This window comes from Acipenser ruthenus, chromosome 11 (assembly GCF_902713425.1).
Source record: "Acipenser ruthenus chromosome 11, fAciRut3.2 maternal haplotype, whole genome shotgun sequence".
NCBI classification, from domain to species: Eukaryota; Metazoa; Chordata; class Actinopteri; order Acipenseriformes; family Acipenseridae; genus Acipenser; species Acipenser ruthenus.
The window spans coordinates 40,305,788-40,328,813 of NC_081199.1; the positions used below are offsets into that span (position 1 = coordinate 40,305,788).

Consider the following 23,026-nt stretch of genomic DNA (forward strand, 5'->3'; position numbering starts at 1 on the left):
CAATACAGTCCAGAGATTTACTCACCGGTCTAGGAAACGAAATCTTGTTTTCAACCGGATTACATAAATGACCGGACTAGAAGGGGTAGGAATAAAATGGCGCTGCCCGTAAGGAGTTGCTGCGTTAGGGCTCACGGGATTCTGTCCAATTTTCTCAAACATGGCAGCGGCTCTTCGTCGTTGATCCCGGTGGTTATCAAGGGGCCACCCTCTGCCTCAGCGGCATGTCGGCTGGGCCGAGCCCCGGCTCTCTCTGCCGCCAGACTGTACAGCTCGGAGCCGCAGAGGACGAACCAGAAAGTGGTGGTAGTTGGGATACCAAACCCGTTCATTTGGTGCCGAACCCGCGTCTACTACTTCTTAATCCGGGCGTATTTCGATCAGGAGTTTAATATCGACGACTTCACCGAGGGGGCAAAACACGTGTGTTTTTTAAATGTATTTATACCTTTAAGTTGTAATAAGCGTCAGTAGGCTACTTCAAGGTACATGACCGTTAGGAATTGCTCTCGAGGCATTGATCGATGCCATTTTTAAACAACATGCACAGTTTGACAACGCGTTAGGTTCAGGGACCACCAGGTCAACTAAAAATGTCAGATGTCGTGAATTTCTGACTGGTGTGTTAAGAACATATAACACGTTGTTCTTCTTAATTTATAACTTGATAATCTGCACAAATAAATGGTCACGCCTGCCGTAACACTGTCAATAAGGTGCAGGGCCCAATAAGGCCAGACAGGGGATGACCACAAGCTACATGGTGTGTACTTGATTATGGGGAGGTAACCATGCCACAGTGGTAACTTGCCAGGGCTTTGAGACAGGTGGAGAAAAGGCTATTCTCCAGAATGGCCCGTTCTATAAAGTTGTCGCTGTTGAGACATTATGAAGTTTTAACAGTTGAATATGTTGCTGAGTTCCCCAACACTGGGACGCTCATTGATTTGTATTGCTACCCAATGTGATTAATCTGTTTCATCGCCAGGCTTTTGCTCGTGTGTCAAATCTGCTATCCCAGTGTAAATTTGAAGCTCTGGAGGGACTCGTAGCGAAGGATGTAAGTACTGGGTGCCTACCTGGTTAATTACCACAACATAAACCCTTTTACAGAAATGTGCATCGCTAGTCCATACTGCTTGCAATTCAGATTTTTCCTTCCACTTTGAATGCGGATTTCTGAATGCTGTTTTTTATGACAAGGAGGGTCTATCTGTCTCCAGTTTACCAATATAATATTCATTAAGATGGAAAAAGCTTTAATTGATGCTCCCTGACTGTGTGTTTCTCTCCACCTTCTCCCAGGTGCTGGAGCGGCTGCAGCAGCAGTGCCCCCTCCTCCCCCAGACTCACCAGCAGGCCCTGGCAGCTGACATGAGTGACATCATGTACACTACTCCAGGGGACGTGGGCATTTACTATGACGACAACGGTGTGTGCTGCCCCCTGCTGTTGTTGTTTCAGTCTGGATTGAGAGTGAAGGGACTTGCAGTGTGTGTGTGTGGCATTGAATCCCCGTCTCTGACCCTGTGTGTCCTCCCCGCAGGGCGCAAGTTCGTCAGTATCCTCATGCGGTTCTGGTACCTGACCAGTGCCCGGCTCCCAGAGGAGACCCCCGAGGGCACCAAGGTGTTCCAGGTGGCGTTCGGAGAGGAGGAGCGGGGCGAGGAGACCAAGAGGCTGCTCACAGCCAATTACGAGTGAGTCTGACCAGAGAGCGCGGGGTCAAGAGACTGCTCGCTCTGACTGGAATGAAGGGGAAGGGTTGTCGTTGTACTGTATTTTAATGGTCTACATTGTGGCTGGGTTAGGTGATTGAAAACAAGTTCAAATTCAAATGTTTGAAGTCATGTAAACCAGCTTGCAGCACACACAAGCCTCTCTGTATTTTCACTTGTAAAAGTGCTTAACTTGCCAGGAAAGTCTGTCTAACAGTCTTAACTGCAGCTGTGCTCACGTCCGTCACTGTTTGTGTCATTAAAATAGGCCCCATCATGTTTAACCTGGTGATCTGTATTGATCACTGTCCATCCAGACTGCTGCTTCGTGAATCACTGTGTTGTGAAGGTTTGATAACATTAAAATGAAAATCTTGTCCGTTGTGTTTTCCCTGCCAGGTTTCAAAGGGAGTTTACCAAGGGGGTGTTGCCAGACTGGACGATCACACGAATCGAGCACTCCAAGCTGCTGGACTGACAAGCACAGGAGCCTGTCCCCTCTGCCTGGGACGACTCGCTGCCCCCAGAGCAGCTTGCGACCACCTAGGGATCCACACTTGGTTTGCCATGACTTGTGGAGACACTACACAGCAACTCTGGGGCTCTGGATGGCTGGTGGGAGAGGGGCTCCAGCTGATTGAAGTCTTTTCTCAGTGGAAAGGGGAGCCTGCTGGCCATCTGTATTGTCTTCCACACACTTAGAGGGACTGTGAAAGAAAAATAAATAGTTTTGTTTTGTACACTATTTTTGTGAAATGAGAAAAACAGAATGTCTGCTCCAAAATGTGTGTTACACATGAGTTAAAAACATGCTGGAGCACTGGTACTCCTCTGTGGATCTCTCAGTCCATTCCAGCCCAGGGATCCAATTGATTAAAGCAGTCCGGAGCCATGTCCCCACCAGGTCTTTAACGGTTTAATTGAACTGAGGTGTTCAGTTGAGTCGTTGAGGTCCGGGTTTGGAATGGACTGAAAGTGCCCCAGGTAAGTTCCATGGCTTTGTGATTCCATCACATTGGTGCTGGTTCATTCTTCATACAACTCGGCTTTGTATTGAACTGGAGTTTATTACAATGTGATCAAGTCCTGACTAGATGATGTCAGTGAGAGTTTTAAGCGCTGGAAAGGAATAAGTCAAAACTGGGTCAGTATCCACCAGGGATGTGCAAAACAAATCAAATATAACCTTCCCTTTAACCCTGCATTATTTCTATACTTTCTAATGGTGTATACTGCCTCCAGCTGGCTTAATGTTGTAAGTGCAACATAAGAGCAGGGGTAGGAAACCTTGACTATTCCACTCTGATCCAATGCAGGACTTTGTTCCAACCAAGTCCTTAATTAGGCAATTGATCCTGCTGCTGCTGATTATTAATGAAAGTTAAAGAGAAAGTCAAATGGTGATTTAACTGCATATGCCTAGTCCGGTATAAACATTTTTGTTGTTGCACAGTGCAAATATAACCTTTCCTCCTGCACAATGAGCATTCCTATTGCTCGAACCCCCAGGACCAGTGTCAAAAGCTGTACTAGCATGACTGGAAATATCTGCATTTAATGTGAACCAGTGCCTGATATGAAGGTAATAATTCAATACATTGCATCAGGGTTGGGGCTAGAGATGTGCTGATTTGAGAAATGGTGTATTTCTATATAATGTTATGCCTCATGATATTTGGGTTCAGACAGCGAGTAACACCTCAATGTTTAGCAGGAAGGTCATGCACATCTCTGGTTGCAGCCAGCAAAAAAAGAATATATCAGAATCTGCAGTATAAATATTTTAAAAAGTAGACATTTTGTCTTTGTAATTTCATAATGTTTGATTAAATAAAAAAAAATCTGTATTGAAGACAATAATGATGTAGGATTTATTTTTCTATGTGCAATCAATGTTTAGTTCAGTTTTTAACATGCCCATACCCAATGAGTGGCCCTGTGGACATCACTGTGTCATCTGGTACTGCAACGTCAGTAAAGTTTCACAGAACAAACTCGGCAGAAAGTCAAGTAAAACCAAGGTCCACGAACTTAGTGAAAGTCATGATGGAGTTTTTAAGTGGGTCAAATTGGCCATAAAAAAATTACCATCTCTTAGTACCTGCTAACCAGTCATAAGGTAATCAAAGTTCTTACTGGTGACGGTTTCAGTTTCCGATTTAAAACAGGTGCCTTTGAATATTTGTGTTCAGCATCAAAGTAATATACAGACGTGCTCAAATTTGTTGGTACCCCTCCACAAAAAACGAAGAATGCACAATTTTCTCTGAAATAACTTGAAACTGACAAAAGTAATTGGCATCCACCATTGTTTATTCCATATTTAACAGAAATCAGACTTTGCTTTTGATTTTTTATTCAACATAATATTGTAAATAAGAAAACAAATGAAAATGGCATGGACAAAAATGATGGGACCGCTAACCTAATATTTTGTTGCACAACCTTTAGAGGCAATCACTGCAATCAAATGTTTTCTGTAGCTCTCAATGAGACTTCTGCACCTGTTAACAGGTAGTTTAGCCCACTCTTCCTGAGCAAACTGCTCCAGCTGTCTCAGGTTTGATGGGTGCCTTCTCCAGACTGCAAGTTTCAGCTCTTTCCATAGATGTTCGATAGGATTCAGATCAGGATTCATAGAAAGCCACTTCAGAATAGTCCAATGTTTTGTTCTTATCCATTCTTGGGTGCTTTTAGCTGTGTGTTTTGGGTTGTTATCCTGTTGGAGGACCCATGACCTGCGACTGAGACAGAGCTTTCTGACACTGGGCAGTACGTTTCGCTCCAGAATGCCTTGATAGTCTTGAGATTTCATTGTGCCCTGCACAGATTCAAGGCACCCTGTGCCAGGCGCAGCAAAGCAGCCCCAAAACATAACCGAGCCTCCTCCATGTTTCACTGTAGGTATGGTGTTCTTTTCTTTGAAAGCTTCATTTTTTCGTCTGTGAACATAGAGCTGATGTGACTTGCCAAAAAGCTCCAGTTTTGACTCATCTGTTCAAAGGACATTCTCCCAGAAGGATTGTGGCTTGTCAATATGCATTTTAGCAAATTCCAGTCTGGCTTTTTTATGTTTTTCTTTCAAAAGTGGAGTCCTCCTGGGTCTTCTTCCATGGAGCCCACTTTCGCTCAAAAAGCGACGGATGGTGCGATCAGAAACTGGCATACCTTCACCTTGGAGTTCAGCTTGTATCTCTTTGGCAGTTATCCTTGGTTCTTTTTCTACCATTCGCACTATCCTTCTGTTCACTCTGGGGTCGATTTTCCTCTTGCGGCCACGCCCAGGGAGGTTGGCTACAGTTCCATGGACCTTAAACTTCTTAATAATATTTGCAACTGTTGTCACAGGAACATCAAGCTGCTTGGAGATGGTCTTGTAGCCTTTACCTTTACCATGCTTGTCTATTATTTTCTTTCTGATCTCCTCAGACAACTCTCTCCTTTGCTTTCTCTGGGGTCCATGTTCAGTGTGGTGCACACAATGATACCAAACAGCACAGTGACTACTTTTCTCCATTTAAATAGGCTGAATGACTGATTACAAGATTGGAGACATGTGTGATACTAATTAAAGAAACTAATTAGTTTGAAATATCACTATAATCCAATTATTTATTATCTTTTCTAAGGGGTACCAACAAATGTGTCCAGGCCATTTTAGAATATCTTTGTAGAATAAGCAATAATTAATCTCTTTTCACAGCTTCTTTGCTTTATTCTATGACATGCCAAAGGCATGCAAGTATACATGATAAAATAGCTTTTAATTTCATCACTTTTCAGGAGGAATGAAGCATTATTTCAATGAGCTGTAAGGGTACCAACAAATTTGAGCACGTCTGTAAATAATTGTAACAATATGAAAAGAAAGCACTGCAACAGCACTGTATGGTAAAATCAAGTGTACAGTATTATACACTTATAAATAGAGGTTAAGCCTACTACTGGACAACAGGCGTTGGTTACAATGTAAACAAGTGAAATACAATTATAAATAACATTAATAATAATACTACATTTTACGTACAGTTTTTTGACATTCATGGGTAATTAGATTTTTTTTTATCAATAAGTGAATTAGGCCTATCTGTTTAAATGTCTAAACAGGAAATCGTGTACAGTACTGCAGCTGGATTCGCGATTGCTCAGTTTTCAACTCAAACACTTTTCGAGTTACTATCAAGTAGTATTTTGCAATTGACCTTACAAAAATGGCAGTCGAGCTACTCCACCAAATCCCTCCTCTTCATTATGTAACACCGGGAGTGGGCGCATTTTGAAGGGCACACATTCTCACAGTTCTCTCCCGATTGGCTCGCTGATGGAACGCTGGTGTGCTATTGGTGTTTGAGCACGTCAATCGCCTCCCTGTCACAGAGTTTTTGCAGTGACTTGCAGACCGGCAGGCTTGCTTGCTGTCATTGCATGCCAATAGGGTTTGCATACAGGGGCTTTATTAGATAATAATAAAATAAATAAATAAAAACAAAATGAAATTGTCAGCGGCGACCTTCTATGCCTTGCTGGCCGGCTTGTTTGCAATAGCGATTCGCGACGTGCTTTTTGAATACGAGGAGAACGGGTGTAGCATGACCTACATGTTCGAGTATCCCGAATACCAGGTGAGTAGCAACAACAGCACGAGCGATGCCTACACTGTTTCTATAGTGACTGAGCGAGCCTGTTGCTAAGTGAGTGTGATGCGCTTGATACGGACGTGAGGGTTAGCATGGGGAGCGGAGTAAGACGTCGCTGGTTAAATCACTGGTACAGTTCGTGTCTTTTTCTTAAATGAATTCCCTGTGTAATCTGGTGAAGGACACACACTACACCGACCACACCCCTCACATTTCAACATTCCACACAAAAGGGCGGCGTTCCTCGTTTCTAATAAATACAAAAATTACAAAATGTTATTGCTGCGGCCGAGTTATAACGAATTGACCCGATGATGCAGAGAAAATAATACTAATTTATTATGTACGTTCATCACAGAAAAAAATATGGTGGTGGTGGTTGTTGTTGTTAAAGCATGCAAAATTATTATGTAAGTATTAAACCAATGCATAGCTAAAATCCATGACAAATAAATATACGTAACTATTTTTGGAAGGTTGTTGCTTGTAAAGCACGCTTTTTGTATTGGAATTCACAAATCAAACAACACTAAATACAAGTTGTTTCTAACATTACTGTGTGGCAGGGTGCCAGCGCCCCTGTGCGTATTTTGTGTTTCATGTTGTACTGTTATATGTATTATTGGCATACAGAGTATGGGTTATGTAGCACAGGTGGGGCAGGTAGGTTGACATGGGGATAGAGTCCCTGCTGCAATTAAAACTGGCTTTGTGGAGTGTGTAATCAGTCTCTATTATAATTATTATTATTTTTTTATTCCATCATGGGCTTGTGATTGTGTGATTCACTCTTTGGGTGATGGCAGGAGAGACAAGGCTGTGATATCCATACATGTGCACAGTCTGTAGTATTTTGGAAGTTACAGACGAATTAGGAGGAGTAGTCTGATATTTCTATAAGAAAAATGACCCAGCAGAATTTTCTATCACATGTTCTCTGATGCCAGAAAGTTGGATTATTAATCCCTTTTCTTCCAGGTCAGAAACATATGTGAGATGGGACAGGGGGGCAGGGTTAAATCCTGAAAATCAGCATTGCGCTGTGCAACCTGTGCAACACTAATATGCTTCCCGGTCTATCTTCAGAAAAAAAAAAATCATCTGTGAAGTCTTTTCAGAAGCATGTATGCTGGAAAGTTAGTAAACCTGCCCAATAATTTAACAGAAACAACAATAGAAAATCCTGAACACAACACAGGATGTTAAACAGGCAGTAAACTGTTAGGAAAGTGGAGCTGATACGACATGATACAAGTATATCGTTAAAAGGAAAACCAATAGAGTGTTCCTTAGCCATACAAACATGCAGAGGAGTGCCAACATTATTCATAGCATAGGTGTGTAAATCTCCTCAGTTCCCAGCCTCCGTTGCAGTACCAGATGACACAGTGATGTCTTGGCTGCAGCCCAATGCTACTTACTGTAACGCTTTTCTGCTTGATCATGTGGATCTACTGAATGGGTGGTGACTGGTCTATTTAAGGAAGTGTTTTACATCTTCTATAATATTTAACAGTAACCCAGTTGCAGTGATTTGGCCAATACGCTAGAAATACTAAAAGTAACTTAATAAATTCAATAGCCAATTTTTTCACCCCCAATGCATTCAAGACTACATTTTGTAAGTTGAATTCGCCATTGGTGGTCTCATTATATTAGTGTCGGGAGCTATTGTCGGGCAGCAGCCTTTTTTTCTCTCTGGAAGGATTAAATGTACAGAAATTGTCACATATCCTCTGCTAAGAAGATTCTACAGTTAACTAGCAGTGAGCTCATTGGTGTTCTTTCTGACTTCTCACTTCTGAGCAGGGTGTGCATTGGGATGTGTAAGCTGCTTTCTGATGACCGACACAATGTCATTGCTGAGTTTATTTTGAGTACTGCTGCTGGGTGTGTATAATTATGATTGAGGATTTTAACACGATTGATTACTTATGATAAGTTGTGTTTAGGTGTGGACCCTCCTCCACCCATCTGCTCTGTCTGTCGCACACATAGTGAACACTGCCTTGAATCTTCTCCAAATTGTTATCATAGGCTCTCATAGGCCCCTTGCTTGTGATAGAGCTTTTGGGTATAACTGTTGATTTTACACAAATTTAACCAACAAAGTCTGAGATTATCAGGACTCTCCCTGTGTGTGATTATCAGGACTCTCCCTGTGTGTGATTATCAGGACTCTCCCTGTGTGTGATTATCAGGACTCTCCCTGTGTGTGATTATCAGGACTCTCCCTGTGTGTGATTATCAGGACTCTCCCTGTGTGTGATTATCAGGACTCTCCCTGTGTGTGATTATCAGGACTCCCTGTGTGTGATTATCAGGACTCTCCCTGTGTGTGATTATCAGGACTCCCTGTGTGTGATTATCAGGACTCTCCCTGTGTGTGATTATCAGGACTCCCTGTATGTGATTATCAGGACTCTCCCTGTGTGTGATTATCAGGACTCCCTGTATGTGATTATCAGGACTCCCTGTATGTGATTATCAGGACTCTCCCTGTGTGTGATTATCAGGACTCTCCCTGTGTGTGATTATCAGGACTCTCCCTGTCTGTGATTATCAGGACTCTACCTGTGTGTGATTATCAGTACTCACTGTTTTAGTCACCAGTGTGGTTGTGGTGATGTTGTGATCCTCCCTCTGCAGAGAATCAGACTGCCGAAGAGGCTGCAGCGACAGTATCCGAGCTACGGGCTCTACCTCTATGGAGAAGGGATCTACGCTGAGGAGAACAAGAAGCTGAAGCTGACTGGGATCCCCGTCCTCTTTCTGCCTGGGAACGCTGGCAGCTACAAGCAGGGTAAGGGCTGTCTGGTGGCTTTGTACTGGCTGTTCCAAAGCATGTATGTTTTTCATCTTTCAATAGCCAGCTTGTTGGTGACATCACAATAATATCTTCACCAAACTTTAAACCCAGGGCTCTCCACAGCTATGGCTAATGTTTTAACAGTCCTTAAAACAAGAATAAATGAATCTCTCGTAATAAGTAAATGGATAATTCAGTGTGGCACCAACAGAAAACAGTATCAAAAATAATTGTTTCAACTTGTATTCAGGTAGAGTGCTCAACAGGGGAATTTCCAGGTGATATTTCCAGTCAGTGAGGTCTGTGATCACTGCTCTGAGAATGCTTTCCTGACTATACACAGCACTGAGGCCTGCATGAACCCGCTTGCAGACAGAGAGGAAGACAGTCCTTGAATCAGCACAGGCAGTGCTCATGGCGAACGCTGCTTAGAACAGGGTTAGGGAGATTTCAGGTTCTTAGTTCAGACTGAACCAGCACAGAGCATTGCTCACAAGAGGAGGAGGCAACATCACAGACACTGAGTACTGTGTGTGTGTGTGTGTGTGTGTGTGTGTGCATGTGTGTGTGTAATGACCTCCCTTACCACCAACGCATGCATACATACCACTGCCTAGGTGATGCAAACATTCGATTATGGAAACAGCTTTAGGTTTAAGAGGACAGGTTTAAGTACATACCTTATCAGAGGAAAAGTCTTGAAAGCTGAGTGTGTAGTAATCCATCAGAGGTTACAAGCTTGTACAGAGATACCCAAGATTATAATGATGTCTGTAGACTTACTCTGTTTTACTTCTGTTAATCTGTAACAAGTCATAGGATTTTAATATAGCCACGTGACCCATATAGCTATTGCAGTGTAATTAGCAGTCTTCCAAAAGTCATTTAAAATGACTATCTATAAAGTGGGACAGTACAGTATACCTCAATATACCAGTTTAATTGAAGAAGGAGCAGCAGCACACTCATTTATTTTATTAGCCCCTTAACCCCTTTTATTAACTTCCATGTAGCAGACCCCGCCCACCCCTCACAAACAGTGTTTTAATAAAATAAATACAAAATGAGTGACTGATAATCCTACTCAAGACACTAGAACTATCATTTTGTATCGTTGTAGGGATATCTTTTTGAAAACGTTTCTTGAAGGTAAAATCATTTGACAGTAAAGCACTAACTGGCAGTGTTTCTCTTCCCTGTGCTGCAGCCCGGTCCCTCGGTTCTGTAGCTCTCCGGAAAGCAGAGAACATGGACAGCCGCTTCCATCTGAATGTCTTCACCGTGGACTTCAACGAGGAGCTGGTGGCCTTGTACGGGGGCAGCCTGCAGAGACAGACCAAGTTCATCCACGAGTGCATCAGAGCCATCCTCAAACTGTATAAGGTGAGGCACGCCTGCACTGAGCCAGCACGCTGCATGGAAGAGCTCATGGCAAGGATAGTCCTCCTAGTAATTTCACTTTAAACCTTCTTTCTTAGTTGTTTTTAATTCCAATTGCCTCATAGCCATTGTATAATCCCAGTATGGCAGTGGAGGCTGTGTGTGTCCTTGTGGGATATCAGCAGCTTTCTTGCTTTTGACTCATAACGACAGTATCACACAACGCCACACAACCTGTCCCGCTATAAAGCTTAATTAACAGCCCTGGTATAGTCGGACCCAGCGCTCTTGGTATCTGCAGCCTGTGCCGGGCCGGTGGCTGCTGGCCGTGTGTAACCCGTTGGTGTTGCGTGTCGTTTGCTGGCAGGATCAGGCTGTGCCCCCTAGCAGCGTGGCGGTGGTAGGACACTCCATGGGTGGGATCGTGGCGCGGGCCCTCTTCACGCTGCCCAAGTTCAACTACAGACTCATCAGCCTCATTATCACCCAGGCCACACCTCACCAGGGACCCGTGCTGCCCCTGGACAGCGACCTCCTTGGTAAGAGGGAGAACCGGGACAGGACCTGGGTCAGGAGCAAGGCTGGGGCTTCCACTGCTATGAGAGAGCAGCCCTTACACCAGTGTCTCATGCAATGCATTCCAAACCAGGACCGTGTTCCAGTCATTGCAATAATTAAGCATGTGGTTAGAACACAGTTCTTGACTGTGATGGATTGAAGGAGACCACTGTATTGTATACTACATGCAGACAGACACACCTTTGCTGATAATACCTAACTTCTCCTTGTTAAGCTGTAGTAATATTTTTTACATCTCAAAGCTTTAGTAGGCATTTCCAATTGGAAGGAGATCCTCAGAATGGATTGAAAGAGACACAAGTTAGTACCACTGCTCTACACTCTGGAATCTGCGTTAAATGAGCGTGCTAGGGTGTTTATAAAGAATGACCTGCATCTTTCACTTCGCAAGAACTGTTTCATCCATACCATGAGACACATTCATAAGATACACAGTATGCATTATTGCAAAAAAGAAACTCTGTGATACAACACATTTTAACAAGAATTCTTACTGTATTCCTATAGCGTGGGTTCAGATCACTTTTTAATTGAAGTTAATTTAAAAAGAAAGAGAGGTCAACTGACTTGGGACCTAGGATATGAAAACTGGGGGATTAAAATTCCTCAGGCAGGGATTCTTATTTATTCAAGCAAGGGAATAAATGCTTTTGAATTAGTTTTCCAAATTTAATAACATGCATGATACTGCTTGTTTTGCAGTTATTTTGAAACAATAACTTCAGTCATAAGAACGCTAATAATTTATTATGCAGTTGAAAGAATATCAAGTTGCTTCAAAAGAAGGAGGACAAGTAAAATATGTGCATGCATGTAGGAATCTTTGGATTATAAGTGCAAATCTCATACTGTACACACATCTGCTGTGCATTAGCAGTTTTAGACGTTATTGATTACAACTGTTTTAAACTGTACCCTTTTTCCACTGTGATCTAATGATAAGGCACGACATCTAATTTAGTAATGTCAACATATGCTGCTACAATCCCACTTTCAGTAGTTACACATGTTACATATTTTACTTTTACTCTTTATAGTGCATGTCCCTTAATCTGGGAGCATTTAACTTAAATGAAGGGGGATGGTAAGAATGACCTTATTAAGGTGAAGTGGTAAATTCCTCCCTGTGTTCTTCATATCTGTTGGATTGTCAGCCAGAATCAGATGTCGGAAGGTGTGTTCTGTATGTTTCAGATTTCTACACGACAGTGAACCAGCACTGGTCTGAGCGTGCTCATGAGCTGCGTAATGTGACGGTGCTGTCGGTGGGAGGGGGGTTCCGTGACTATCAGGTGCGCTCCGGACTCACCGCCCTGCCCTGCCCCTCGGACGACCCCAACAAGCTCTCCCTCGTGGTACGATGCGCCCTGATTACTGCTGGGGCATTGCTATTGCACTTTACTTTTAAAAGTACTTGATATAGTGGATTTCTATATGTCAATTTACATGGGCTTTTATTTGTGGATTCAGCATACAAAATACAAAAATAACTTCATGATCAGAGGGCATGTAAAGCAGGAGGTACCAGTCTGTTTATTTGATGTGAACCAATTCTTTTTGGTAACAGAGTACAGCTGTGCCAAGGACCTGGGTCTCCACAGATCACCTCTCCATTGTTTGGTATGTAAAATACATGCATACGTTCATACACACATGTATAAATACACATACAAGGAGTACACATACTTCTTACTACATTTTATACATGCAAACATACACACCCTTCCATATAATACCTTAAGCTTTAGCATGCATTTCCACCTGGACCGAGATCCTCAGACACTCTTATTATGAATATGGGAATTGGCTACAACTCATTCAGAATGGGTGTCAAACTATAAATGCAATACACTAAGTGAATGTTTAATCTTCTCATATCTAATTAATACCAGTTTTGTGCTGGTTTTGTACCACTTACTTCATTCCTCTCCTCAGAATTTGCACTTACACTTGATTCAGATTGGGCCCAGGTACTGTATGTTACAGTGTTGGTCTCTGGTGCAGGAGTTAAGATATGTCCACTAGATGGCGCTGCCCAATGCAGTATTGTTTGGAAAAAGTAGAAAGAGTGCATCTTGTGGATGCAGCTTACTAGGTTGCATGCTTAACCTCTGCATTCAGCATGTCTTGAATACAGTGACAGTGTAAGTTGTTTAGCGCACTGTCATCGCTCCTCTGTGTTGCAGGTGTAAGGAGCTGGTGCTGGCTACTGTCCGAACCTTCTTCGACCTTGTGGATCCTGACACCAAGCAGGTCTGTACGCACAGAGGGGGCTGCTGTGTCTGATTCAGGGTGCAGTATCGGGACAATCCAGTCTTTGTAACTTGTCTTGAATTGCAGCAGTAATAGTGTAGCAGTTTGGGGTTTTAATCATAATACACCTGTAGTTTCAATGTTAAGTTTTCTGGATGAGGTAAGACTGGGTTAGCAGATAGCAGGGAATTTAGCTGAAGACTACATAAACAGCTGTAGGTTGAAATTCATTTAAATAAAAAAATAATTACACTGGTAAAACAGAGCTCCTCACTGCTCTAGGTGGTTCATCCGTAACTTAGTTAATTTACCCAAGTATGTAACAGATCTTACAGAACACACATTTTACAGGGGTGTTCATGTCTTTGATTTGCAGATAACAGAGGACCCAGAGAAGAGAATGGCTGTGATCCGGCATCATTTTGTCAGACATCCTGTGAAAATCTACGATGACACGGCAGACAATGTCATCACATTCTCAGGTTTGTGTGGTTGTAATGAGGCCACTAGAGGGCAGGCTAACCTGGGTGTAATGCTGCATTGTGGATTGGTGAACCAATGGGGATGCTTCCTTAGATAATGTGCTGTATCATGATAGATGCGTGCAGTATGATCCATAACTGAAAGCACTACGTACACATCTGCTTGTAATACACCAGTAGTGATGAGGTAGGGAACCCCCCCACCCCCTACCCCCCCTCCCCCCCCCCCCCCCCAGACACACACACACTTTAAGAACCAGTACCTTGGTGTAACACTACTAGAAACCTTTCTGAATGTTTCTTTTTTTCAGTGCCATCAGAGGTATGGACTAGGGTCCTGGCTCCCAGGCTGTCTTACACAAGCCCTACGGTAACTTTGCTCTCTTCTCTCTAAATGTGTTCCTCCAATCCATCAGTGCAAGTAGCAGATTCAACAGAGCAGAGAACCGATGTTCAGTAAAAAGTAATTGTCATTGTTTTTATATGTAGGGAGAGTTCATGAACAACACAGTATGACAAAAAAAACAACAACTTTTATTAATTATTGCAGAACTTGATTTTCGAATTGATATCCCCCATTGGTCTGGCACATGAGAAGTAGCAGAAATTCTTCGCAATTGCACAGATATAGCCTTGCCCTGTGTGCCCAGCGTATGTATGAAAGTAAACACAGTACAGTGTTGGTAGTGCTGTGTGAATATGTGGTCTGATAACACCTTTTAAAGAAGCATCCCAGTATCTTGTCACTGTAGTTCTGATATTGTGTTTTTTTATTTGTTTTATTTTCTAATTTACTTTTACAGTAAGATCACTTACATTTTCCATTCTGTGCAGGAACCCAGAACAAAATATTATATTTTTCCTCTTTCAAGTCACAGAAAATCCTACAGCCATTTCCACTGTCAGAGCAGCAATCTGGTAAGAGGACTGAGCTGTGTGTGTCTCGGGGTGGGGGTGGGGGGCACTGTAGTGCTGCAGACCCTGTGAATGTGGACGCATGCCCAGCAGATATCTTTCCAACTGACCAGCGTTCAGTCTGACCACCCGCTCTGTGTTCCTTTGCATCAAGACTCCCCTCCATTTCAACCCAAAGGGTCATCTCCCAGATACACACTTACAATTTAATCATTCCTAAGTGCAGGGTCAGTGGCTGCAGTGTCGTGGGTTACAAGTCAAGTTGTCTAACCAATTGGCACTGAAATTAAAATGATCAATATTAGTATTTGTTCTGCTTAGAAATTAGCAGAGGCCCGGCACCCAGTGCTTGGGTAGTTATCCCTAGATTAGTTACAATAGCGAATGGAGAGTTTTTAAAGTACCGAAAGAGAGCTTTTCAACTGACCTCAACCTGCACAGTGTCGGGATGCCATGCTCACTGGACTGCAACACCCTTAGAGGAGTTATTAAAAACGGGCTTGTCTGCATGCTTGTACACTGTATGTCTGAATACTGGGTCATGCCTTGATTGCCTGGACAGCCCTTTTTTTCTTTCCATTGGCTGCTTTAAAAGCACTGCAGCCAAAGGAAGTGCATGGAAGGAAGCATGAGCTGCACTCTGTCCAGCATGTGATATCGGGGTCAAAGGTTACAGTGTTGTTCCTTCACTGTTAGCGGCCTGCCAAGGTGTTCTCCTTACATCCCAGGGCAGCCTCTAAACACCCTTCCTTATGTTCTTGACATGAGTCTAGTTTTGGCTGCGTGTAGGACATTGTGCTTTATCTTATTGGAATATAAAGACCTACAGTAACGCTGATGGATGCACCAGATTCTGCAAAATGAACACTTCTCATCCAGGTGGTTTGTAGCAGACCTGTCTGAGCCTGTGCTTTCTCTCCACTCACACACTGTGTCGTCCTGCCTCACACTGTGCCGTCCTGCCTCTGTACCTGTAAGGGGCTGATTCAGTTCAGTCTGTCCTGCACAGAAAATATTGGGATGACGCACCCGCACCAGTGTAGAAGAGAAGGCTCCTCTGTAGTACTGTATAGTGCTTACTGAGACATTGAAAGAGCTCAGTAGAAATGAAATGTTGAATTTAACAATAGGAGTGTGCTTGTGTGTACGTGCGTGCGTGCGTGTGAGTGAGAGACCTCCTCCAATACTAACCCTCCTGTCTTCCGTTGTGTTTTTCACTGACAGGAGATGAGCAGCTGGCTGTTCGGCTGCACACAGAGTAACGGGCAAGCATGGTGAGTGTGCTGCATCTCCTCCCCACAGTTTAGCAGGAACTGGCTCATACCAAGATTCTTGAATGTATACGCTACAGAGGGTTTCAGTACATCCCGTGTAGGTCCTTCCTCTAATAGTGTGGCTCATTACCTCCTGATTTAGCAATCCCTAGACATTGCATATTATCAGATAATTCGCAGAAGCTTCGTCCCCATTCAGCTTAGCTCACTTGAACTGCCTTCAGCTTTTCTTGCGTCTCGTCTCTTTGTTTATCTCTAAAGAAGTGCCCGGCTGCCTCTTCCCTTTTTCATTTGCTGTGTGAGTCACTCCCTGCCAGCCTGCTGTTCATCCACCCTGATCTGGGTTTCATTAGAAGGAGATTAGGAGTCCGGCTCCTCTCAGATTGTTTTTGTGTGAGATGAAGTCAGGGCAGTGTTCCTTCTGTCGCTCCATCTATTAGTATTATTGCTGTCCCAGCTGAATGTGTATTTAAAGCAGGGGTCACTTGGCTTGCTGATTTATTTCGCATCACTATTGAAAGGATATATTGAAAGGGATTGGTTACATTTTTATAGGTACACAGAGCAGATTTGAACTTACCAAGAAACGAATGCAGGTTTTTGCAGCAGCATGTGGGTACGTGACATTCTCACACTGTCGTTTCTATGGGTTCATTCATCCACTGATGAAGAGCAGATTCAGCACAGTTTATATATTTATATTTTTTTAATGTTTTTTAATTTTTTTATTTAAAATTAAACTGACTATCTGCATTCAGCTGTGAGTCAGACTGTGTGAGCCCAGTCCTGTCTACTCTGCTGTAATATAACCTGATTATTATATGTAATTCCTGAAAGACCTGGGTTCAAACTCATTGGGAGAGCTCTGATTGCGACGTGCTGTGAGAGCTGTCCTGGGGAATGGAATGGAAGGGGAGGGAGGAGAGGGTTTAACTAAAGGACCCTTGATTTTGAATGATTTCTTGATTTCTCACTTTCTCGCACACGTGCTGTTGTGATACCCACAGCCTGCAGGCGGTAGATCTGTCTTGGGAGACTGAATTACTCCCAGCCTTTAAGGTGAGTTTCATTGATTTTATTACATGTTTGCCTGTGAGCAAACAGATGGCGTTTGAATAGAAATAGCCACTGTTCCATGTAAAGTGTCTGTGCAGAGAAAATATATAAATATATAACAAATATAGCACATAATACTGAGGGCCAATATCCAAGACCTGCTTGTGCATGTGTGATTCCACAAAGGGCTGGAATTGAAAATCACTGGCCTACAATGTGTTCTTATCCTGGCTTGATAAACACAATGAAATTGAAGTAGGAGGTTGTTCCATAGTGCAGATACCTCTATCCACTCTCAGCCCTGCTCTGTTCTCTTCCAGGTTTTGACTCTGAAACTGGACGATTATCCTTCCTTCTCCCACATTGTTGTCAGCGCCTCAAACACGAACGCCAAGCAGGTAACCCTCCCACAACACACACACACATTGCGGACGCTGCCTTGGTCCTGACTGGTGTGTGTTTTTAATAGTGCTTCTTGGTGCTCTAAAGTTTTCATAAGAAGATGTTCTTATACCGTAAGATTCAGGGTGAACTGTACGTACTAGCTTATAGTAGCTGTTTGTTTCCTCCCTGTGTCCCCTGCAGTTCAGTATAGACTGTGAGTTTTTCAATGAAGACTCTCGGATCGTCTCCACTCCAGTGACTCACGTCCTGTCTTTCGGTGGGTACCCTCATCACCCTTCTAAAGGTTCATCACAGATAGATTCAGGATTATTCATGGGCATGGTTTTATGTAGAAGATCAAGGTCATGGTGTCCTACTGTCTCCCGGTGCTGCCACTTTAACATGTTACTCATCCCCTTGGCATTTGGTTTTGCAGGTGTGACTGTGAGTGAGGTGGTGCTGCACCCAACAGGCCTCATCCACAATATTCAGCTACAGGACTTTCACCAGGTAGGGGGACACAGACCACGCTCTGCAAACCACCCATACCTTCACATCACAAAGATATAGAGCCGTACAGGACAGAAACCTGGTAATAAAACCATCCATACCTTCACATCACAAAGATATAGAGCCGTACGGGACAGAAACCTGGTAATAGAACCATCCATACCTTCACATCACAAAGATATAGAGCCGTACGGGACAGAAACCTGGTAATAAAACCATCCATACCTTCACATCACAAAGATATAGAACCGTACGGGACAGAAACCTGGTAATAAAACCATCCATACCTTCACATCACAAAGATATAGAGCCGTACGGGACAGAAACCTGGTAATAAAACCATCCATACCTTCACATCACAAAGATATAGAGCCGTACGGGACAGAAACCTGGTAATAAAACCATCCATACCTTCACATCACAAAGATATAGAGCCGTACGGGACAGAAACCTGGTAATAAAACCATCCATACCTTCACATCACAAAGATATAGAACCGTACGGGACAGAAACGTGGTAATAAAACCATCCATACCTTCACATCACAAAGATATAGAACCGTACGGGACAGAAACGTGGTAATAAAACCATCCATACCTTCACATCACAAAGATATAGAGCCGTACGGGACAGAAACCTGGTAATAAAACCATCCATACCTTCACATCACAAAGATATAGAACCGTACGGGACAGAAACCTGGTAATAAAACCATCCATACCTTCACATCACAAAGATATAGAGCCGTACGGGACAGAAACCTGGTAATAAAACCAGACAAAGGTTAAAAGAGAAGTCTTTTTCAATGTTATTAACACATACTGGTGTGGGTATTTTTATACCAGTTAGACTGTCATAATATTTAATGACACGCCTGTTTTAATATCTGTGTGTTTTCTATACTGTACTTCACTATTGTTATTCATGTGTATATCATTATTTACCACGTACTGATGTCCCTAGCAGAATCACTGTAATCACAGAGCACTGCATTCAACGTGTAATAGGATAATGAAGCTAGCAGAATCACTGTAATCACAGAGCACTGCATTCAACATGTAATAGGATAATGAAGCTAGCAGAATCACTGTAATCACAGAGCACTGCATTCAACATGTAATAGGATAATGAAGCTAGCAGAATCACTGTAATCACAGCCCCCCTCCTGTTTGTTTCAGATGTATCAGGCTTTTACAATCCGAATTGAGAGCCACTGCCAGACACCACAAGGTAGGCTGACACTTGATGCTTTAATGGCATGAAAGCGGTTGTTTTTCTTGTGGAATCTGAGAAGAGGCATTGATCGAATGTAAATATTTTCTATTTTAAGCTTCTCAAAGACATCTCTGATTGTGATCTCTGCGGTGTCCCAGCTAAGCCATTATGTATGGAATATATATGTAATATACTTCTTAATTACTAATAGTCAATATATCATATAGGGTGCTGTACAATACATATTGATACCCACTTAGACTATTGTTCAATATAAATTAGTAAGCAGCATTGCTCATTTGATTATGATGTCATTGTAAAATCTACAGATGGCTGTATCAGGTTAATATCAGTGTCTGCTATATGCTATATATACTTTTTCAACAGAAGGAAAGCACAGCATTTACAGACTCAGAGTGCCGTGGTTTCATGAGGATTCATTCACAACAGCAAGGTACAGCAGGTCAGATCCTTTTTATTGTTAGAAGGCATTTGACCTCGGCTCTCTCTTTCCTTATGTAATCCACGCCGTTATTAACTTGACCTTGTTTCCTCCCGAATGTGGTGGGGATCTGTCCTAAGAGGTGTGCTGTTGTGTGATAAGCCACTTCATTCACTGTGTGTTCTTGGTCACTGTGCGTCGCACTGTGCTGGAAGCAGCTCATGAATCCTTGGTTATACTCACCGCAGTTTACAGGAAAGTAATCAGGCAGGTATTCTAGAGACAGCATCGGATAAATGATCTATACAAAAATATTGACCTGAAATATAAACATGAATCTGCATAGGGGGGTGTAAAGTCCCCTTTCCCATAGCACAGTATAACCTCACCTGTAATGAACTGAATATCACAGAACAATCACAAGCTTCAAAAGCTGTCATCACACAGCAGGAAATGATAATGCTGGAGTGTCACATTCTGGCATTGTATGGAGACATTGTAATACTGCCCAAACTAAAGATATAAAAACTGATTCTTTCTATTTGGTCACCCATTTTACAGACATGTAGATTACACCCCGAACATGCAACTGTAATTAATATAAGCCCTTGTAGACCACTGGTTCAAGATGTTGTTCTTGTGTAGTTAGGACCCCATTGATATGCATACAGTATAAAACATTTACAATTGTATGGGGGGAATAATTATGACTGTATCACGCACTGTATAGTTTCTTTGCACACACCTCCCTGATGGATTCCACACTGTAACCTGCGTGTTCTGCCCTGTCTCCAGTGCTTTGCATTCCACACTGTAACCTGCGTGTTCTGCCCTGTCTCCAGCACTTTGCATTCCACACTGTAACCTGTGTGTTCTGTCCTGTCTCCAGCACTTTGCATTCCGCATGGTAACCTGCGTGTTCTGCCCTGTCTCCAGCACTTTGCATTCCGCATGGTAACCTGCGTGTTCTGTCCTGTCTCCAGCGCTTTGCATTCCACACTGTAACCTGCGTGTTCTGCCCTGTCTCCAGCACTTTGCATTCCACACTGTAACCTGCGTGTTCTGCCCTGTCTCCAGCACTTTGCATTCCACACTGTAACCTGCGTGTTCTGCCCTGTCTCCAGCACTTTGCATTCCACACTGTAACCTGCGTGTTCTGCCCTGTCTCCAGCACTTTGCATTCCACACTGTAACCTGTGTGTTCTGTCCTGTCTCCAGCACTTTGCATTCCACACTGTAACCTGCGTATTCTGCCCTGTCTCCAGTGGTTCGTCTGTGACTCAGATCTCTGCCAGGCTGCACTCCGCCCGGCCAGACAACACCTCCACCGCCAGCCTGCAGCTCCACACCAGCCCTGGCTGCCGGTACACGGTAAGACTCCACCCCCTAGTGCCAAAGGCATCTTACTCTCTCCAGACCACGGCTAGCAAACCTCAAGGCAGTGTAACTCTGCCAGGTTAAAAGCTAAGTTTCCCTTGGAGTGTGAAGCTGTTGCGGTGTGCCCGGCTTGCATGTGTCTGATTTTACAACGTTGTTACATCTCCATCTAGTAATGCACGGCAATTCAAATAGGGCAGAAACTTATGGAAATATGGAACATAGATTCTGCATTGCCTCAACACGCAACCTCACTCAAGTCACATTTTGCACAGAACTCCACAAAAAGGCAAGATGTAGTTACATTTGCGGATTGCAGGACGTGGTCTAGTTATGAGAGGTCTTGGCATCTTACTTAACTCAAATACATTCACAACCTGATCACATTCAAGCTACCAGTGGCCAAGTAGGAGAGGCAGCAGGCGGTTTAGCTGTAATCAAGGGTTACTCTCATTGTCAAACCATTAAACTAGTTGCATCAGCAAGTTAACCTCCACATATCCACCTCTTTGAGCTACTGTAAGGATTGCATGCTGTAGTCCTCATTCTCCTTTAATACTTCTCTTTTGCACGCAGTATTTCCTGAACGAGCTGATAGAATGCATTGGGCTGTTGTGTGAGGGTAGAGGGTTTTCCTTTGTAAAAGTTTACCAAAGTAAAAGCATAGCAAAGCGTAATACAGCATAGCGAAAGCATGGTAACACAGAGGCATAGTAGCAGTGTAAAGCCCAGAGAGGCATAGTGAGTTGGCTCCCTTACAGTAACAGTATTAACAGAGGATCAAAACTTGTTGAGGCTTTTAAAACAAACCCATTATAAACGCTAAAGGGACTACATAGGATAGCAAAGGCAAACGTGGTAATTGTAATAAAACCTGCAGTATTCATTTATGCTGACGTAGGTCAGAGTGAATGACTGTGGTCCTTTTGTATCTGTTTGTTTCAGTAATTGAATGCATTATCCTTGATGAAAAATGCCCATTTCCATTTTCTATGTAGTTTCGTACTGTCGGTGTCATCAAATTATGTTTTGTCTATCAGCTCTGCATATCAGTGTTTTCCTGTGCGCACTCTGGGAACATTTGCCCTTTAAGCCAAATTGCAGGCTCGACTTAGCTTAATGATTCCACTGACGAATGTCAAGAGAACCCTTTGATCCACTCCCATTAGCCATGAGTGCAAATGGGTCATTGGTATATATGTGTGTGTGTGTGTGTGTGTGTGTGTGTGTGTGTGTGTATATATATATATATATATATATATATATATATATATATATATGGGAAATTTGAAACAACAAACCTTGAATTAGTTATCCTAATATTTGGTGCAACTTCAGTGAAGAGCAGTGCGATTGTATAATAGCTGGATTGTGTAATCTAGACAACATTCTGAAAACCCTTTCTCTAAATGCAGCTTTCTTTTGTAGAAACATAGCCTCTTACTGTTTTTAATAAAACGTACTAAACTGCCCTGACTTTAACAATTATAACGGCGATAGCCTTGCCACACTAAAGAACGTAATAACTTTCCACTTCCTAGTTGATGATTGATCTCAGAACTTTGTCAAATTGGGTCTTAAAGGATCCATGTGATTCAGCCTCAACAGCATGACTAGGTAGCCCATTCCATATCTTCACCACTCTGTGTGTGAAGAAGTGTCTCCTTCCCTCAATCTCTACTTCATTTGCAACTGTGTGTCCTCCAGTTTCAGTACTGCGCTTCAAGTATTGCTTAGGGTTAACTATGGCAACTCCTTTTAAGATGTTAAAGGCTTCAGTCATGCCCCCCCCCCCCCCCCCCCCCTTTATTTTAGAGCAGTGTGCGCTAGCGGCAGGTCATTATTGAGATGAACAAGAAATTCAGATGTCTATTCTTAAAACCGTAATTCACTGCCTTTGTTGTAAATACCAGTTTTTAAAGTTACAAAACATACTGTAAGGTTGCATTTAGCTAAGCAAATGTAGAAGAAATAAAAAGACATTTTAAGAGAATT

At 42.9% G+C, this 23,026-nt stretch overlaps 2 protein-coding genes across 6 annotated transcripts in view; both read left to right on the forward strand.

Moving 5' to 3' along the window:
* Positions 1-61: 61 nt before the first annotated feature.
* LOC117426422 (m-AAA protease-interacting protein 1, mitochondrial) lies at positions 62-3,578 on the forward strand. Of its 2 annotated transcripts, none has more exons than XM_059033934.1 (5): positions 62-438; positions 989-1,060; positions 1,306-1,432; positions 1,547-1,700; positions 2,118-3,578. In XM_059033934.1, exons 1-5 carry the CDS (start codon positions 97-99, stop codon positions 2,194-2,196), a joined length of 774 nt encoding a protein of 257 aa, XP_058889917.1. In that variant the 5' UTR covers positions 62-96; the 3' UTR covers positions 2,197-3,578. The 2 variants fall into 2 exon arrangements, with proteins under 2 accessions (XP_058889917.1, XP_033899848.2); XM_034043957.3 differs by having other exon boundaries at positions 63-423.
* Positions 3,579-6,016: 2,438 nt separating this feature from the next.
* The window catches only part of LOC117427090 (GPI inositol-deacylase-like), a 31,587-nt gene continuing 14,577 nt past the window's right edge, over positions 6,017-23,026 (forward strand). Inside the window, exons 1-18 of one of the 4 annotated variants that reach the window (XM_059033935.1) lie at positions 6,017-6,340; positions 9,005-9,158; positions 10,372-10,547; positions 10,912-11,083; positions 12,318-12,478; positions 12,691-12,743; positions 13,310-13,376; positions 13,753-13,858; positions 14,170-14,228; positions 14,693-14,776; positions 15,998-16,047; positions 17,055-17,106; positions 17,424-17,501; positions 17,659-17,764; positions 17,924-17,997; positions 19,176-19,227; positions 19,600-19,675; positions 20,920-21,025. In XM_059033935.1, coding sequence (XP_058889918.1) covers positions 6,209-6,340; positions 9,005-9,158; positions 10,372-10,547; positions 10,912-11,083; positions 12,318-12,478; positions 12,691-12,743; positions 13,310-13,376; positions 13,753-13,858; positions 14,170-14,228; positions 14,693-14,776; positions 15,998-16,047; positions 17,055-17,106; positions 17,424-17,501; positions 17,659-17,764; positions 17,924-17,997; positions 19,176-19,227; positions 19,600-19,675; positions 20,920-21,025 — 1,758 coding nt within the window. In that variant the 5' untranslated portion in view covers positions 6,017-6,208. The remainder of the gene's footprint in view (positions 6,341-9,004; positions 9,159-10,371; positions 10,548-10,911; positions 11,084-12,317; positions 12,479-12,690; positions 12,744-13,309; positions 13,377-13,752; positions 13,859-14,169; positions 14,229-14,692; positions 14,777-15,997; positions 16,048-17,054; positions 17,107-17,423; positions 17,502-17,658; positions 17,765-17,923; positions 17,998-19,175; positions 19,228-19,599; positions 19,676-20,919; positions 21,026-23,026) is intronic. The other 3 variants (XM_059033936.1, XM_059033937.1, XM_059033938.1) reach the window with 3 other exon arrangements.